This window comes from Malaclemys terrapin, chromosome 5, assembly GCF_027887155.1.
Source record: "Malaclemys terrapin pileata isolate rMalTer1 chromosome 5, rMalTer1.hap1, whole genome shotgun sequence".
NCBI classification, from domain to species: Eukaryota; Metazoa; Chordata; order Testudines; family Emydidae; genus Malaclemys; species Malaclemys terrapin.
This window is the reverse complement of record NC_071509.1, coordinates 76,648,455-76,668,826: the sequence shown is the minus strand read 5'-3', so window position 1 is coordinate 76,668,826 and position 20,372 is coordinate 76,648,455. Positions and strand designations below refer to the sequence as shown.

The following is a 20,372-nucleotide window of genomic DNA, read 5'->3' as shown; positions in this document are numbered from 1 at the left end:
CCACATGCAGCTCTTTTACCGTTAAAGTGTAGCTCTCGGAGACCCCCATCTCCGCCCCCCCCCTTCTGCACCTACCAGACTGGGGGAGGAGGGGGTTCAGGATCTCTGCCTTGCAGTGGGGTAGTGGCTTCTGCCCAGTGGGGAGGGGAGTGCTTTTGGGCTTCAGCCCCACAGGGTGCACCTGACGGGGCTCTGGGCTTCAGTAGGAGTGGGGCTGAAGCCCCGAGTCCCGGCAGACGCCTCCCGTGGGGTTGAAGTCCCAAGCACAAGCAGGTGAGCCCTGGCTCTCAAACTTCTGAAGATTGTCGTATGCAGGTCTGAGGGTCAGTAAATTTGGCCACCCCTGCTATAGAGAAACAGATCATATTGGAACATCCCTTTAAACTTGTATCAGTAGTTATGTATGAAGTGTAGCCTCCAGTAGTTATAAAAATATATCTCGTCTTGTTGGCCTATAGTAGTGGTTCTCAGCCTATTTACCGTTGTGGACTGCATATGCAGCTCTCTGTGTTACATGGGGCACATCCACACAATATATATACTACCTGTACATCTACCCAAAAAAAAAAAAAGGTTTAGTATTTAGCAATACGATTCAAACTGATATAGTACCTTTAATTTCAACACTGGCAAATATCTACCAAGAGCATTTTAAATGAGCAAAATAAGTGAAAACGTTAACTATTAAAATTAATTAATTTGGGTGTCATAGCATGGTGTATTGCCACCCTCAATTCTAAACTGCTGCTGGCGGCATGGCTGGGCTGAGCACCCGGAGCCTGCCTGCAAAGCTCGGGAGCCCTGCCTGGTGTGGCGTGCCCCCAAGACAGGGACTGTACCTCATGCACCCAGCCCTCCCCAGGGACTGTCCCCTCGGCATTCAGACCCTCCCCCCCCAACACTGGGCTGGAACACGTGCCTGCCCTGCAGAGACATGGTGCCATGTCCAGGGCAGGACTGGCCCCCCTCTTCCCCAGGGACTGCCACCTCCAGCATCCAGTTCCCCACCCAGGTGTGGCCCCCCCATGCACCCAGCCCCCCACCTAGGGCCTACCCCTCAGCAACTGCCCTCAGAACCCAGTCCCCCTAATGACTGTTCCCCAGCACTCAACCCACTCATCCGGGGACTTTGCCTTGGTCTCTAATCCCCCATTCAGGGACTGCCACCAGACCTCGCCACCTAGAGTCTGTCCCCCATGCACTGGCTGTGACCCAGCCCCATGCACTCCCTCCTCACTCCCCAGCCCCCTGCACCTTCCTTCCTGTGGCCTTAGGTCTCTGGTTTTCAAACTGCAGTACTGGGTCATGTAATGTAAGGCACTGGGTCACGATGGCTCTGGTCAGCACCGCCGACCGGGCCGTTAAAAGTCCCGTTGGCAGTGCTGCCAGGCTAAGGCAGGCTAGTTCCTACCTGTTCTGACACCGCGCTCCGCCCCAGAAGTGGCCAGCAGCAGGTCTGGCTCCTGGGATGGGGGACGGGACGGGACAACCAGAGCTCTTCATTCTGCCCCTGACCTGAGCACTGGTTCTGCACTCCCATTGGCCGGGAACTGGCCAACAGGAGCTGCCGGGGGGTGCCTGCGGTCAAGAGCTGTGCGGAGCCGCTTGTGTGCCTCTGCCTAGGAGCTGGACCTGCTGCTGCCGCTTTCAGGGCACAGCGCGATCCGCGGTGCCAGGACAGGCAGGAAGCCTGCCTTAGCACCGCCACTGACCGAGAGCCACCTGAGGTAAGCCCACTCCCCAATCCCCTGCATCAGCCCTGAGCCCTCCCCAAACCCCTCATCCCTGGCCCCACCCCAGAGCCTGCACCCCCAGCTCAGAGCCCTGACCCCCTCCCACACCCTAACCCCCAGCCCTGAGCCCCCCAAACCCAGAGCCCCCTTCTGTACCCCAAACCCCTCATTCCTGGTCCCACCCTGCAGTCTTCACCCCAACCCTCTGTCCCAGCCATGAGCTCCTCCCACAGCCCAAACTCGTCATCGTCAGCTCCACTGGGTCACGGGCATCAACAATTTTCTTCAACTGGGTTGAAAACCACTGCCCTAGGCCTCGACACCCTCTCCCCCTACCAGCTGGTCTTCTACCTTGGCAGTACGGAGGTCAGCTCTGCAGCCTGCCTGCTGCTGCAATCCTAGTGCCGGGAGCCTGCTCCAGCTGGGATCACTGGACCTGCAATCCTGTGTGGTGGGGCAGCACTGAGCACCCTGGCTTCCTGCCAATGCTGCTGTGCCCAGTCTTGCTGGGGTGGGGGGAGCTGACGTCACTGGGCCCAATCCTACACTGACTCATTTTTGCACCACCACCCGAGCTCTGCGTCTGGGACAGGGGCCCCCGCCCCCACTTGTCCCCAGTTACAGTCCTGATGATGTCACTTGGTCCACAAGTTGAGAACCACTGGCCTATAGTGCTTCTGGTAGTCAAATTTAACAACGTTTTCTTGTTCTAAGTAAGGATACAGTGTTTGTAGCTCATATATTGTAAAGCATTTAAGGGGTTTGTGGTATGTTGCATGCTTCCATTGCAGATATGCTAGTCTAATATATCTCATGCTGAAAAGCTTTAAAACTGTACTACTTGATTTGACATGAAATGACCCTTTAGAAGCAGCCTTAAACCCTTGCCTTTTAGAAGTGATTTTGTTTTTTCCCTAGCATGTCTTGCATCTTAATCTATCTTGAGCTCATGAAGGTGGTGTTAGCAGCAGGACAGCTTTAACGTTTACTCTTGCTTACAGATTCGATCTCTGGAATGGTAGAATATTAACTGTTTTCAGTTTATATAAGCAAAAGTGAAGATGTCGAAAGCCAAATGTAAAAAAAGAATGAGGATTTTAATTTTTATAGAGAGCTTTTCATATGGAAGGATCTTAAAGTGCTTTGCAAATGTAGTTGCTGGATCAACTTATGAAAAATGGGTGTGGGTAGAGGAGGGAACAGCAACTGTTTAACAGCCTGAAACAGGAAGAGAAGGAAAATTTATTCACTCACCTGTAATTTTTAAAGTAGGATCAAAGAACCCAACTTGACCTTTGGAGCCAGGGATGGAATTTGTAGGAGAGAAAAAAAAAAACCTCTTAATTTAGATACTGAGGAAACTTGACATGGAATCTGAGACACAAACATAGAACTTGCAGAGTAGAACCAAAGTTTAGTCTCAATTTTCAGAGTAGAATCTCTGTTTCCTCTCTTAGCCATCCACCATATGCAGTCTTGTCTTTTTGTTCTGAGTTTGTACAGCACTTAGCACAATGGGGTCCTGGTCCATGTCTAGGGCTTGTAGGTACTATAATAGTACAAATTAATAATAATATTGGGTAGATACCCATATTGCAAACAAACAAAAGCCACCACCTTTACCGCCGCTTTTCAATCTCCCCCCTCGCAGGGTCCCAACGCCCAAGCTGCAACCTGAGACCGAATGTCTACACTGCAGTTAAACAGCCCCAGATAGTCCAAGCCCCATGAATCCAAGTCAGCTGACGCATGCCAGCGTAGTGTAGACATAACTGCAGTGTAGACATACCTTAAGACACGAGGATGTGGAGTGGCTGACTTGTGCATTTTTATCAGACTGCAGCCTGTTGTGATGGGCAACTGTTTCTCATTCCCACAAGTGCTCACTTGTGAAGTTCCACATGGCCCAATCCTGCATCCAAAAATGGTGGCCCAGTTTGAGAAAGCTGCTAGTTTTGTGGATAAAAGCGCCTTTTTTGTCACTGCAACAACTTCCACAAGCCCTAATATTCACTGGAAGAAGCCCTAATATTCCTGGAAGAATTCCTTGTGTTAAGCTCTTGACTAGAACATACTGCTTTAATTTCTAAGAGTCCCCTCATCCCTCCCCCTATTAGTGATTCCACAAAATGACAGTGATCCTCTCAGGAGTTTAATACTTTTTCATTTGGGATCTACATGGCTTTAACCTCCACCCACTCCAATCTCTTCTTGCAGAGTACAGTGCCAATCCTGTAAATAACGTGTGTTCTATGTTAACTTTTTTCATGAAAATCTGTTAACGTGAAGTGTTTCCATAAATGTGCACACATAAATATTGCCTGTGTGCATTCAAGCACTCACCCCCGCCCCTCATCCCTGGAAAAAAGAAACAACAACAAATTTTAGTGGTTTTTGGATAGTAACCTACTACGAACTAATACATACCTCATATGCAGCATTTACAGGCAGGGTGAAACTATATAGCTTACACTTTTAGTTAGGCTGCTTGTCTGTCTGACGTCCCAATTTTCTCCATGGCAACACTCTGTAGACATGCACTATTGTCTGTGTGTGTTGTCATGTAAGGTATGGCAAACACTGAAAATGACTAAATAAACTGCAAAGCTTCTGATATAACTACTATGTAAAAATAATGGGCTGACTTGTATTATTAAAAATATTAGAAACAACTATTTTGTTTTGTAAAAACTGTATCATCTGCCCATGCTATTTCCTTTGTCATCTTTTTTCATGCTGTTACCTATTTATGGAATGAGATTGCTTTTTCTGTGCTCTCCTCCTTCAAAATCCTCTCCCTTTGCTTTGCTTTGCCTTGCCTCTCACCATGTGCTTCCAATTCTGTGCACTGCACTCCTTCCCTCTTTTCGTACATCAGTCTCTATTTCAAACCTTTAGGTACAACTCACATTTTAATTTGTTTTAATATTAAATCCTTTGTATTGTCTGTGCTCATCATATTCCAGATTTGTCTAATTTAAAGTCTGCTCATCCTGCAAATCCTACATTCAGATGAATTCCTTTGACTTAATTGTTATTTAAGCATTTTAATCTTTTAGCTAGTGTTTATAAACTTGCTCTTACTTGTAAAATGTTTAAAGAAATAAAAATAACTTCAACTCCCCCTATCCTCTACTAAACTAATTTATTTAGATTTAGACTCTACTGCACAAAAAAGAGTGTCCATCCCAGGTAGAGGGTGCCCTAGACCAGGGGTCTCAAAGTCCCAGCCTGCGGGCCACCTGCGACCTGAGAACCTCCCCATTGCGGCCCGCGGAGGAGAGCTGCAGGTGCCGCCCCCTACAGCTCCCATTGGCTGGGGGAGAGGGACAGAGATACCATCACTAGTCACTGGGCAGAGTCAGCCATGGAGGCAGCATCATTCGTTGCCAGACACAGGCAGCCATGGAGGCAGCGTCACTTTTTTCCACAATGAATATAAACAAGTCAAAATGCCGAACTCAACTATCTGATGCACACCTTGCTGCAATCCTGAAGGTTTCAACTGCTTAGCCACTGAGGCCAAACATCAACAAACTGACAGAACTGAAGCATTGTCAGGTGTCTGGCAAACACTAAAAACTCTCTGGCAGGCAAAGAATTGTATAAAGTTGTATGATAGTTTTATTATTTTTAAGAAATTCAAAATAAAAAATACAATATAAACTTTCTTTTCTGAACACCATCTTCAGTGACATTATTGGCCCACTAGTAGGATTTGAGGACTGTCACTGGCTCTAAGGTAAATTGAGTTTGAGACCCCTGCCCTAGACATTTTGGGCAGATCCTCAGCTGGTGTTAATTCTCACTCGCACCACTGAAGTCAGTGTCACTATAAGTTTATACCAGCTGAGGATCTGCTCCTTTATTTTGTATATTTTAATCACTTTCTCTCATATAACCTTTGCAGAGTCTCCATCAAGACTGTAATACAAGAGTAATACTGTTTTTTAAAGAGTTAATAAAGCTTTAACATTGCCATGTTAATCTGCCATTACACCTCTACCCCGATATAACACGAATTCAGATATATTGCGGTAAAGCGGTTGTCTGGGGGGAGCGGGACTGCGCACTTGGCGGATCAAAGCAAGTTTGATATAACGTGGTTTCACCTATAATGTGGTAAGATTTTTTTTTTGGCTCCCGAGGACAGCGTTATATTGGGGTAGAGGTGTATTGTATTAAATTAAATTAATGGAGATATCCTATCTCCTAGAACTGGAAGGGACCTTGAAAGGTCATCGAGTCCAGCCCCCTGCCTTCACTAGCAGGACCAAGTACTGATTTTGCCCCGATCTCTAAGTGGCCCCCTCAAGGATTGAACTCTCAACCCTGGGTTTAGCAGGCCAATGCTCAAACCACTGAGCGATGCGTCCCCCCATTATACAGGTCTGTCACATCTTACACACATTTAACATGCGCGATTTCAGCTTTACACGGTTGGCAAAAAAAAAAGAGAAAAATAACCATTTTAGTACTGTACCTGTAGTGCGGGCGATTCCGCCCGCCATTGAACTCAATGTAATTTTGACTATACGCGGTTTTTGCTTTACGCGCTAACCGCGGAACGGGACCCCCGCGTAAGATGAGACAGACCTGTAATGTTTTTTTCAGTGCCCAAGTAAAAAATAATTAGAACACTTCTGTATATTTTACCCTGGCTTGCTGGAAACAAAATTAGGACAAATGTGGGTCATTGCTGGAGATTGAACTGAACTCTCCAGTGGTAAAATCATGAATGTCTACTACTTGAGCAGCTCCTTCAGGTAGTAGCTCTAGGAGACTTGTATCTTCTGTAAACCAGCCACTAGAATGGGACATTTAACACGTACTGAACAACAGGTTACATATGCATCCTTCAGAATTGATGAGGTTTCAGTATATAACCCATAATTCAAAGAGAATGAGAAAAAGAAAAACTCTTTGGGAACAGATCAAGAAAATCTTAGTGTGAAAGCCATTGGCTGGCTTTGTGAAGATATCAAAACATTTATATCTATTTGTCACAATAAAATGTTTATATTGTAGGGTCCAATAAATATCAAGGGGTCTTTTTACTCTGCCTTCACCTCCCTTCCACCATTACTTTAAACAACGCAATAGCGAAATGTTAGAATTAGTTTACTAAAATCTGAATTAACTGTTGCCCTGGAGCTTTCACATAAAGAAAATCCGAAGTTGTGACGTTGATAGGTTTTAGAAGTGGGATTGTGCTACAACACATTTTCACCCAGTTTTTCCAATGACTTTTCTCTTGGGAAATGATTGACTAATGTGTGCACTTTCTGTCTTTTAGGTTGAAGAATGAAAAAGCCTTGCGCCTGAGTATTGTAGGTGAGTATCATAAGCTACTTGGTTGAAATCAAAATTAAGGTTTGTCCTATAATTTAGGTCTTACGGACTTTCTGGGAAAAGGAATTCTATCCAATTATTCTCTGTTTGGGGCAAGGACTGTCTTTATAAACTGTATAATTGTTGGAATATCATGGATGTTCTCACTTCAACCTGGCAACTGCAAGTGAAATCAGAGCTAAGAGGTGTATGGTATCTTTTGACTTCACTTCTTTGCAACATATGTGGACTTCATCACGTGGCTGACTGTAGCAGTAGGTAGTTTGGCATACTACAGAACAAACCTCTGTTTCATTAATACCGCCAAGCCTTGTCAATCCATATTATTAGATGTAGCCTACTCCAAAATTTATACTTGCATCATCTCATGTAGATATTTGTGAATGGACAGAGATGTCAGGCAGCAATTTGGAAGGCTGGTAAATTTGATCTAGTGTTTTAAAGAGTTTGATGTTTTACTTTACTTTACTCTTAAAATATGCAGATATGTTGATCAGGGAATGAAAAGGCCTCAGGCCAGTTTCTCATACTGCAACTCTAAGTTGCTAATTTTGACAATTTCTCCATTACATATTTGATTGTCTTTATATTGATCCAATATGGTGATTCCGCCTCTCTCCCTTCCCTCTTTTCCCCTCCCCTCCCCTCTCCCCCCCCCCCCCATCATGTTGCAATAAAACATGATCTGAAAGTGATTTTTGGTACTTTTAAACATTTCTCAAGCAGTACTTAAAAAAACATTCTGTAACAATTTTAGGATGTTCATCTAATTCCTCTGCACTTTACTATCTGAAAAAAATATACTGTGTGTATTGATTGCTGAAGAATTGGGTTGTGTTTTTTAAAAAAAAATATAACATTTTCTTCCTGATTTCTAGTACTTTGACTGTTTATTTATTTAGTAAAGGAGGATGGAAAACATCTGTAAATAACTTCTATCTTCTCTCCCAAATTAAAAATGACAACTGGATGAAACCTATTCTTTGTATTAATTTCATATCTAGACTGGGACCTTGTACTTGTACCATAGCGAGGCAAATTTTTATGACTGAATTTTAAACCCCTGAAAAATGGGATTTATTGCAGGAACATTGACGGGGTTTGTTCTGTGCTAGTGCTACTATAATAATTAACACACACTTTGTTCCTGTAGGAGAAAAATTGCAATGGTTTCAAAGTCACCTTGATCCCAGCAAAGCAGACTACACAAAGAAAGAAGCCTGTGAACTAATTGAAAAGTAAGAATGGGGTATACAATAATATAAAAGGCTCTTTTTTGTTGGAAATAAAATTGACTTACTGACTGGTAAAATTAGGATGAATTTTAAATATACTAAATATCTCCCTTTCATATTTATTATTAGAAATCTCATTGATTTATTAATAGTGAAGATATTATGCACTAGCATAAGTACATCATAACTATTCTGGAACTACTGGATGAGATCAGCGTATAACCAGAGAGACTTTTATATTATATCTCTGCATATGTAGTGAAGGCAAACTCAAATTAAAATGGATACACCTATATATTTTCCAGTAACCACATGATCCACAATCGAAATGTTTATGTCCCCAGTGCATGAAGTGTTAGTCGCATTTCTTGGTGAAAGTGCAATCTACAGCTTCTACTTCACTTAGCCCCGCTTCTTAGCTTTGCCACATTCAGTTTTAGGAAGGCCAGCTGAGCAGCGCCAGAGCTGTTTCAAAAGTGGGGGACCTATATGGGCATTATATCATTACTATACATAAGATTACATGTACCAAAGGCTGCCCCCGTTGCCAATTTGTCAGCTACGTCTCTTGATAGGTTATGCCTATCTCATGATGATAAATTCTTTTTACCGTCAGTATTTATGGCATATTTTGTATGCAGTTCAATGAAACCTGCATTATTGAGGAGCATCTCCAGTGCTGCTCTGGGGCAGATCCACCGCTGGTGTATGTTATAGGATCTACTGCCATCTTATGTTTTAAAGTCTTCGCAGTATAAATGATGGCATGAGACTTTAAAATATCCTCAATATATCTGGAGTACTTTTAGTTTGACTTTTTAGTGAAAGACCACTTATAGCAGGCAACATATGACTTTTTTTTTCTGGGTTGCAGAGCATTTACTTAAGGCAAGTTACACTAAGTAAAAAGACATTCACATTCAAAACACTACATTAAAACAACATTATTATGGTCGTGAAGTCAAGCACTCAAAAATAAGGAAATGCTAGAATTACAATTGCTTGTGCAACCTTAATTTGGCTCCCTTGTGTATAACCATTATGATAGTCCTTAAGTACAGCCGTGGCTGGAGTGTGCTGGAGTATTGACAGAGTCTTTGGACAATTTAGCTTCCAAACTCTTAACAAGTCTTTACTGAACATCTATAAACAGTGATTTTTTTTTTCCCTCATAGGCTCATATCTTAGACGGATTTGGCTGTTTGTTTCACAGAAATGCAAAAATAGGGCAACCCCCCTAAATTTCAAGTTCTTGCTCCAAAGCGTGGAGGCACTAGAGGAGCTCAGAGAAATAACAGTACAAATGTTTAACATAGGCAAAATAACACTTTTCTCTAGCCATTTCAGAGAATGAGATTAAACCATTTTAGCTGAAACATTCAAAAAAATTCTGCCTGAGGGAGACACCTGGCCTGAGAAATTTCTGCTCAAGTGATTAAAGTTTGGCAAAGTTATAAGCAACTGAAAACAGGGTCTTATAATGGGAAGTGTCAGGCAATCAAGGAAGAAGGCTGTACTTCTTCTGACCTGATTTAGAGGGGACGTGAAGGCAGCTATAAAAAATAAAATATAACAAATGGCAGAAAGGGAAAGTTGATAGTAATTAATATAAACCAGAAGTTAGGAATTATAGAAAATTGATAAGGGAAGCAAAGGGACACAAGGAGAAATCTGCTAAGCAGTTTTTTAAATATATTAGGAACAAAAAAATTCTGACAATGGTATTGGTCCATTACTAGATGGAAATGGTAGAATTATGAAGAATAATGCAGAAAAGGCAGAAGTGTTCAGTAAATATTTCTGTTCTGTAGTGGAGGGGGGAGAAACAGATGATATACTCTGATCAAATGCTGGTGATGATGTCTCTGGAAGATGTTAAACAAGCTCGTAAAGTCAGACATTTTTAAATCAGCATGTCCAAATAACTTGCTTCCAAGAGTTTTAAAAGAGGTGGCTGAGAAGATTGCTGGACCATTAATGTTGCTTTTCAATAAGTCCTAGAGCAATGAGGAAGTTCCAGAAGACTGGAAGACCACTAAGGTTGTGCCAGTTTTTAGAAAGGGTAAACAGCATGACCCGGCTAATTATTGGCCTGTCAGCCTGATGTCGATCCTTGGCAAGGCAATGGAGCAGCTGATACAGGACTCGACTAATAAAGAATTAAAGAAGAGTAATGTAATTAATTGAAATCAACATGGTTTATGGAAAATAGATCCTTTCAAACTAACTTGATTTTTTTTGATGAGGCTACAAGTTTGGTTGATGAAAGTAATAGAGTTGACATAACATACTTAGACTTCTCTAAGTCGTTTGATCTGGTACCACGTGCCATTTTGATTAAAAAACTAGAACAATATAAAATGAACATGGCACCAATTAAATAGATTTAAAACTGGCTAACTGATGGGTTTCAAAATGTAACTGTAAATGGGCAATCATCATCAAGCCAATGTGTTTCTAGTGGGGTCCTGCAGGGATCAATTCTTGGCCCTATGCTATTTTAATCAGTGACCTGGAAGAAAACATAAAATAACTGATAAAATTTGCTGATGACACAAAAATTGGGGAAGTGATAAATAATGAAGAGGACAGGCACTGACTCAGAATGATCTTGATTGCATGGTGATCTGGGCAGAAGCAAACACTGTGTTTTTTAGTATGGCTAAATGTATACATCTAGGAACAAAGAATGTAGGCCACACTTAATGAATGGAGATTCTGTCCACTACAGCCCACAAATCTTTTTCAAAGTCACTGCTTCCCAGGATAATCAGCTGAACATGAGTGTGGAATGATCTGGAAAAAGGGGTAAACAGTGAGGTGACAATTTGCAGATGATACAAAATTACTAAAGATAGTTAAGACCCAGGCAGACTGAGAAGAAATACAAAAGGATCTCTCAGAACTGGGTGACTGGGCAACAAAATGGCAGATGAAATTTAATGTAGAGAAATGCAAAGTAATGCACATTGGAAAGCATAATCCCAATTATATATATAAAATGATGAGGTCTAAATTAGCTGATAGCACTCAAGAAAGAGATCTTGGAGTCATTGTGGATAGTTCTCTGAAAATATCCACTCAATGTGCAGTGGCAGTCAAAAAAGCGAACAGAATGCTGGGAATAATTAAGAAAGGGATAGATAATAGGACAAAAAGTACGTTGCCTCTATATAAATCTATGGTACGCCCACATCTTGAATACTGTGTGTAGATGTGGTCACCCCATCTAAAAAAATATATATATATATAGAGAGAGAGGAATTGGAAAAGATTCAGAAAAGGGCAACAAAAAATATTCGGGGTAGGGAATAGCTTCTGTATGAGGAGAGATTAATAAAACTGGGACTTTTCAGCTTGGAAAAAAGACAACTAAGGGGAGATATGATTGAGGTCTATAAAATCATGACTGGTGTAGAGAAAGTAGATAAGGACGTGGTGTTTACTACTTCTCATAACACAAGAACTAGGGGTCACTAAATGAAATTAATAGGCAGCAGGTTTAAAACAAATAAAAGGAAGTATTTCTTCACACAACGCACAGTCAACCTGTGGAACTCCTTGCCAAAGGATGTTGTGAAGGCCAGGACCATAACAGGGTTCAAAAAAGAACTAGATAAATTCATGGAGGATAGGTCCATCAATGGCTATTAGCCAGGATGGGCAGGAATGGTGTCCCTAGCCTCTGTTTGCCAGGGGATGGATCACTTGATGATTATCTGTTCTGTTCATTCCCTCTGGGGCACCTGGCACTGGCCACTGTTGGAATACAGGGATACTAGGCTAGATGGACTTTGGCCTAACCCAGTAGGGCCATTCTTATGTGAGGCAGTAGCTAAAAGTGCTAATGCAATTCTGGGATGCATAAACAGGGGAGTCTCAAGTAGAGGTTATTTTATCATTGTATTTGCCACTGGTGCAATTGCGGCTGCAATACTGTGTCCAGTTCTGGTGTCCACAGTTTAAGAAAGATGTTGATAAATTGGAGAGGGTTCAGCGAAGAGCCACGAGAAAAATGAAAGGATTTAGAAAACATGCTTTATAGTGATAGACTTAAAGAGCTCAATCTATGTAGCTTAAGGAGAAGTTAAGGGGTGACTTGAATATAAATATCTACATAGGGAACAAATATTTAATAGGTTCTTTAATCAATAAAAAAGTATAGCATGACTGGAAATTGAACATAGGCAAAAATCTGACTGGAAATAAGTCATGAATTTGTAATGGTGAGAGTAATTAACCATTGGAACAATTTACCAAGAATCGTGGTGGATTCTCTATCACTGACAAATTTTAAATTGATTACATGTTCTTTCAGAAGATATGCTCTAGGAATTATTTTGGGCAAGTTCTATGCCCTGTGTTATGCAGGAAGTCAGACTAAATCACAGAGGTCCTTTTGGCCTTGGAATCTATGAACCTTTGCTATCGGTGGAACAGGTAATGCTGCCTATAACAACCAGGTAGGAGCAAAATCTGCTCTCTCATCGTTATCCTGTAGTAATTTGGAAGTTCTCCCAGTACACTGCTAGTCTTCCTTTTCCCAGAGATTCTTGGCTACAATAGGTGACATGCTATACTCTGCTAAATCTGAGGGGTAAGAGTCTAGAGGTCACAGCCTAAACAGAATTTCTCTTTTGGAAGAATATTGCAAATCTTTAATTTAGTGTGGAAAAACTGCACCTGTGGCATATTTAGATGTGGTGCAGATGGCAAAGAAACAACTGGTAAATATTTCCCTGGCAAATGACCAAACCAGTATAGTTTTATTAAAATGTTACAAGACCTCTCATAGCTTAAACTTCTTGTCTTTCAGATATTTACATCGATTCAGTGATGAACTGGAACAGATTGAGTTACATAACAGCATTAAAGGCAGACAGGGAAGGCAGCACAGTTCCCGGGAGATAATCATCAAACAGACCATAGAGCATGAAAGACAACTCTATGAAGGATATGGGATAGGTATGGCTGCCTTATTATTTCTTTGTTGTGCAAACTGCAGTAGCTGCAACTTACACCCCTCCCCCCACTCACCCTCCTGTTCTCAAGGCCTGAATCCTAAGTGAAGGCTTTAGGTGATACTTTGGTTTTTTGTTTTAGAGAAATAAATCTTCCTTTACTTCTCTTGATTTCTAGGTTCTTTTAAGGTGGATGTAAAAACAAACAGAAAGATCCTAGTTAGAAATTCATTTTACTTCCTTGAATGCAGTGATCACCTTTGAGCAGTGACTCTGCTTTATGCTTTATGACTGTTTTATGTTGCTTTAAGGCATATGTGTATGTAGATTTTGATTACTAAAGTTGAGAGGATTCCTGTGAAGTCTGACTTCTGTTTTTAAAGCATATTAATATAGCCACCCCAAAAGAGCATGAATCGCATCCCCTTTAAAAATGTTTCTTTTAAAAAAGGTGGGGTTGTTTTTTTAGCCTGAACAAAAAGGTTTCCCCCTCTTTAAAAGGGTGCATAATTATGTGTTTGGAAACATACATATGAGGTTGTTTGTTGGTATAAAGTTTTATTCGCTCTCATTTGAAATGACAGCATTACTTGCTCATGGCTTCATTACTCATGACTGGTAACCATTCCAAACTCATGACATGAAACCTTTGTACCATGAAACATCATAGCATTGTCTCAGTAATAGAAACCTAACATCACTGAGGTCTCCATGTATTGTTCCCTCCCGCAGGAATGGGCCAGTGGGAAAAGTTCTACAAGATTCACGTTGCATAGCTTATGGTGTGTTGTCCACTTAAGAGGGAGGACTTAGGAGCCTACTAAACTTAGAGGGCCCAAGGCTTCCCACTCCATGAATCACAGAGATCTTTAAAGGAAAAAAAAGAACCCTTGATCCAAGGAATAGGAATAGTCCTGTATCAAATGGACCTGCCTCCACCAGGATTTACACTTTTTCTCCTTATTTGCGGTGGAGCACGGCTCCGGCAGTAGATGCAGTGGAGCCCAAGGGCATTAATATAGCTCCAGACTTAATTCAATTTCTTGGGGTTTCCTGGATTTCTTCATTAAAATGTAGGGGCTCATCAAGGAATGGTGCTTCATTTTGACAGGTCTCTTGCTCCACCCTAACCCCACCTAAAACTTTGTGTAGCCCCAACAGACACTCTGATCAGACTGAGGAGATGCATACACAGAAGGACCTCTTCAAATGTGTAGCTGGTGATGAATCTTTGGCCCCATGGATGTTTGGAGTAGGGTTGAATGTGTACGTTTATAAAAATGCCCTAACATTTAACCTTTAACAACCAAAGGCTCCTGAAACAAAACCCTGAAACATTTAGAATACAATAATGCTGTAATTTATAACAAAAGTAATAATAGCCCAATAGACTGTTAGCTCAGAAAAATATTAACTTCTAATTTGACATTTCAGTGTTTTCACTGGCTGCTATCACAAATAAATATAAAGTCAGACTGCCAGACATGATTGTCTTTATTTTTAAATTGCCCTTGGGAAAAAAATAGCAGTTGCCCCTTTGTCACCACAGTGTCTCACGAGGTCTTAAAAATAGCTGAGAGGAGAGCCGTGTGCGTCTTGAGAACCTCAGCATGAGTATTACCAATGAAAGGTATTGGTCAGGGATGCTGCATGGGATTAACATTAAAGAATGAAAATTTTTGAGCCCAAGTGAACTGATAGCATCCCTTTAAAAATATATATTCTCTTTAAAGGTGGCATGCAAATGCCAGCTATGCTTGAGAGAGAGTCTGAAATGACTGAAAATCATGTACATGGAACTAGGCTGATGGGCAAGAGCAGGAATCAAGTGTAACAAGGCTAATTGGGGTGGGGAAAGGAATTGTGGAGACTGAGATCCAGGCTGTGTTGAGGAGGGTGTGGTAGAAAGTAATACCAAATTTAATGATCTGACATTACTTTTTAAAAATTGACCCTTTTTGGAGCCAAACCCTTTTTGGAGCCAAATAACCAATTTAACTTTAATGTCTAGAAGGAGTAGTGTTCATATCACTATGAAAATATCACTGGCTCTGAAAGTTCATTAACAAAATGGAAAAATCAACATTTGTTTCCTGCTTGGAAGGTAAAATCTTGGCCAATTAGCTTCTTTGAAATAAGCATTTCCTGTGTTCATGGGGAGGGGGGACAATGGGGGTTATGTAAGGTTTTCAAAATATTTGCCAGCCATATTTAATCCTCCAGAGCTGCTCATATCCTGTTCTGCATGAGATAGCAAACAATTCAGGGGTTCATGGCGTTAAGCTATGTGACTTAGTGCAGAATGGGAATCCAGTGTTCTTTCTCCTAGCTTCCTCTTTTGTATTTCTTCTAGGGCAGAAATAGGGAAGCAATCTATATGACTTTTAAAACAAGAATAGATTTTTTTTTTTTAATTGTTGTTCACCAATACAAAGTCCTCCTTCCAATTTCTGTGGTTTTAAAAATTACGTTTCCTTATTTTTAAAAATGTTTTTCTCTCCTGTTGCTGTGTGAAAGTTCCAGGCAAACAAACAAAAAAAAATCCATGAAATAGGCTAGCAAACAACTCTATCAAATGCACAAAATAAACTGGAAAAAATAAAGAAACAAGAAGTTTTCATTTATAGAAATCTCATATTTTACTTAATATTGCTGTAAGTTTAAAAATCGCAAAAATGTGACATTTTTAATTTGATGGTGCCCCTTTACATGTTAAATGCAACCTCAAATCATTCATCATTTGTTATTGCAGCTGTTGAAGGTTCAGTCTGTCTAGAACTCAGTCTTCATTCAGAGAAAATTGTTGCTGCTAAATACTATAATTGGAAATGGGAGGAAAAAATGGGAAGTCAGCTGGAGATTGTGCTTTAATGGCTCTATCTCATCATTATCACTAGAGGCTTCTCTAATAAAAGGGAATATCTTCAAACTGACTTTATATTTGAGTCTCTCTCTTATTGATGTCAGAATTTTCCCTTCTGTGTTGTATGTTTTGCCTTGAAGCAGCCTTAAAATATAAAAGTGAAGTTCTAAAAGTCATCCAAGATTTGACATTTTTGTATAAATGGTCATGTTCAAGTGAATAGACATTCAGGATTATACATTTCTTCACTAGTTGATCATTAACAGGCTGAATTTCATACAGAAGTTCTTAAACAGCTACACCGGCAGCTGAGTATTCAGATAAATTAGTAAATGCTGTACAGATCCTTCTAGGAACAGTAACAATAAGGGAAGCTTCAGTCTGATAATCAGTGAGGTTGTTAAGGAAGTTGTTTCTTTACTAGTGTCTCATTGGTTCCTGCCTTTCCCTCTATGCTTAATTGTACGACTAAACAGGTTCCTACAGGTTTGACTTTTCTGGCATATTGTCTTTTTCATCATTGTGTATTTCTGAAAGGTACTTATTTTTCAGGTGTTCATAGATAATGTCCAAAGCTTGTTGAAAGGGCATCCCAGATGTTGACAGAAACTTCCTGATGAATTGAGAGTGCATGTTTACAGCTAAAAATGGCAAGCAGTAGTTATTTCATCTGAACTTCATGTGGTTTAGTTAACTGACTAACTTTTAATTATGCATTCTGTCAGAACATGGAAGCCAAGTGTCCTAGAAAAAGGAATTGTCCAATGAGCTTTCAAAGTTAAATATATACAGATATGAAGAGTTAATTTTTTTAATATTTGGGATGGAAGGAAGGTCAGGTGGAAGACACGAGGGCAGATTATAATAATATTTAGGTTTATCTCCCAGCATAGCTAGTGCCTGTACTGTTTATTCAATACATTAATGATCTGGAGGATGGCATGGACTGCACCCTCAGCAAGTTTGCAGATGACACTAAACTAGGAGGAGTGGTGGATAGGATACAGAGGGACCTAGACAAATTAGAGGATTGGGCCAAAAGAAATCTGACGAGGTTCAACAAGTGCAGAGTCCTCACTTAGGACGGAAGAATCCCATGCACTGCTACAGACTAGGGACCGAGTGGCTAGGCAGCAGTTCTGCAGAAAAGGACGTAAGGGTTACAGTGGACGAGAGGCTGGATACGAGTCAACAGTGTGCCCTTCTTGCCAAGAAGGCTAATGACGTTTTGGGCTATATAAGTAGAAGCATTGCCAGGAGATCGAGGGACATGATCATTCCCCTCAATTCGGCATTGGTTAGGCCACATCTGGAGTACTGTGTCCAGTTTTGGGCCCCACACTACAAGAAGGATGTAGAAAAATTGGAGAGAGTCCAGCGGAGGGCAACAAAAATTATTAGGGGGCTGGAGCACATGACTTATGAGGAGAGGTGAGGTACCTGGGATTATTTAGTCTGCAGAAGAGAAGAATGAGGGGGGATTTGATAGCTACTTTCAACTACCTGAAAGGGGGTTCCAAAGAGGATGGATCTAGACTGTTCTCGGTGGTACCAGATGACAGAACAAGGAGTAATGGTCTCAAGTTGCAGTGGGGGAGGTTTAGGTTGGATATTAGGAAAAACTTTTTCACTAGGAGGGTGGTGAAGCACTGGAATGGGTTACCTAGGGAGATGGTGGAATCTCCTTTCTTAGAGGTTTTTAAGGTCAGGCTTGACAAAGCCCTGGCTGGGATGATTTAGTTGGGGATTGGTCCTGCTTTGAGCAGGGGGTTGGACTAGGTCACCTCCTGAAGTCCCCTCTATGACTTCTGCTGCTACTTTTGATAGAATCCCTTGTACAGCTGAATTGGTCCATGTCTAAAGAGATCACTCCTAACTCTTTTAATGACCCGTCGTTTCTCTCAACTTTACTTTGTGGCTCCTTGATTTTAACCCTGCCTCTTGTTCTCTTGAGTTTTGCTCCACTCCTTATTGAAGAAATGTATACGTGATTTGAATGTGGGTTCAAGAACAATGTATTCCAATTCTCGTAAGACTTAACAAATCTTTAGTGCAATCTGTGTGTCTGAGAGAATGGGGAAAAAGTTGTGTTATAGACAGTTGATTTTTATTTTTCAGAAACATTCTATTGATATGAATCTCTATTCTGACCTCTACAGAACCTGATACTATTTAAATTATGTAGGTATCTCTATACTTTGATTGTAAGCTCTTCTGGGCAGGGATTGTCATTTTGTTATGTCTGTACAGTGCCTAGCAAAACGGCGACGTCCTCCTCAGCTGGGGCTCTTTGTTGCTACCATAATACAAATAAATATTAATAGACTAGAGTGTTTACCAGAAACTTTATGTAGTCACCTTTGTTTGACTTGCTACTCAGACTCATGTACAGTAACTCCTCTCTTAGTCGTTATGTTCCTGAAAAATGCGACTTTAAGTGAATCCAATTTCCCCAGAAGAATTAATATAAATGATGTGGTTAGGTTCCAGGGAAATTTTTTTCACCAGACAAGAGACTATATTATATACACCTCGACCTCGATATAATGCTGTCCTCGGGAGCCAAAAAAATCTTACCACATTATAGGTGAAACTGCGTTATATTGAACTTGCTTTGATCCACCGGAGTGCGCAGCCCCGCCCCCCCGGAGCACTGCTTTACCGTTTTATATCCGAATTCGTGTTATATCAGGTTGCCTTATCTAGGTGTGTGTGTGTGTGTGTGTACACACACACACACACACTCGCGCTCTCTCTCTCTAGGTTTTAAACAAACAATTTAATACTGGTATATAGTGATGATGATTGTGAAGCTTGGTTGTGGTGGAGGAGTCAGAGGGTGGGATATTCCCCTTACTGCTAAATGATGAACTAGCAATTGGCTGAGCCCTCAAGGGTTAACTCTCTCACTTTACAAGGCAGCAGGAATGGAGGGAGATATGCGCATTTCCCCTTTAAGTACACTGCCTTGTTAATTAGATCAGCTTGCTGAGACCGCAGCTGCTACAAGCTCCCTCCATCCTGAGCCCCGGTGTGTCCCCCCCTCTGCTCTGTGGAAGATGGGGTAAGTGGGGTGCAGGAGCGGGGGGGGAGGGGGACACCCTGACATTAGCATTAGCCCCCTCTTCCTTCCCTCCCCCCCCCCCCCCCCCCGCACAGCAAGCAGTAGTCTCGGGGAGCAGCTCCAAAGCAGAGGGCAGGAGCAGCACATGGCAGTGGAGGGAGGGACAGCTGCAATTGCTAGCCTGCTGGGCAGCTGCTGCCCAGGGAACTTAAGGGAACGGGGAGCTGATAGCGGGTCTGCCAGTCCACCCTGGTTACAAGCCTCCACCAGCTAGCTGCAATCGGCTGTTCTTCCTGCAAGCAGTAGGCAAAGCAGGTGACTGCCAAACGATGTTAGAAGGGAGCATTACACAACTTTAAACGAGCATGTTCCCTAATTGATCAGCAACGTAACATCGAAACAACATTAACCAGGATGACTTTAAGTGAGGAGTTACTGTACAGCAATGGAAAGGCTGATCTGGATTGCTTAGTAAAGTGGTCTCATTTAAGCAACATGGCTTTTAATGCAGCCAAATGCAAGGTTGTACATCTAGGAAAAAAATGTAGGTCACATTTACAGTGTAGCAGTATCCTGGAATGCAGTGATATTGAACAAGACTTAAGGGTAATGGTAAATAAACAACTAAATGTGAGTTCCCAGTGCTGTGCTGTAGCTAAGACAGGAGTGGGCAAACATTTTGGCCTGAGGGCCACATCTGGGTATGGAAATTGTATGGCAGGCATGAAGGTTTACGAAATTAACAATTCAGAGATATTTAATAAAGATACATTTTAGTGGAAATAAACATAAAACCTTATTTACTATTATAAATATCATAACAATGTATTACAATAATTAAACCAAACTTAACCCCTTTTCATTAATGTGAGCAATACAGCTGGTCGCCCTTCTTTACAATGGCATCAAAATCTGGTGTCATTCTTGTTATAGAAATCCGCAATACGGAGCTGAGATGCTGGTCAGTTAACTAGGATCTGTAGTGAGATTTGTTGTAATTTAGCAGGGAACACACAGGTGGTGAACAAAATAAGGACTTTCTGTTCCACCTTGTGGTTATTTATGAACTTTGTTTCACTGAAGGGGCTTAAAACTTGTCCAGTTTTTCTGAATTGTACTTTTTCTTCAAGGTGGAATCACACTGTAGATCAATGAGCTCCAGTT

General features: G+C 41.5%; 1 protein-coding gene across 1 annotated transcript in view; it reads left to right on the top strand.

The window, feature by feature from the left end:
- The window catches only part of TMA16 (translation machinery associated 16 homolog), a 49,547-nt gene that overhangs the window by 13,972 nt on the left and 15,203 nt on the right, over positions 1 to 20,372 (top strand). The window contains exons 3-5 of the mRNA XM_054029957.1: positions 7,030 to 7,067; positions 8,239 to 8,323; positions 13,137 to 13,285. Of these exons, the coding sequence (XP_053885932.1) occupies positions 7,030 to 7,067; positions 8,239 to 8,323; positions 13,137 to 13,285 (272 nt within the window). The remainder of the gene's footprint in view (positions 1 to 7,029; positions 7,068 to 8,238; positions 8,324 to 13,136; positions 13,286 to 20,372) is intronic.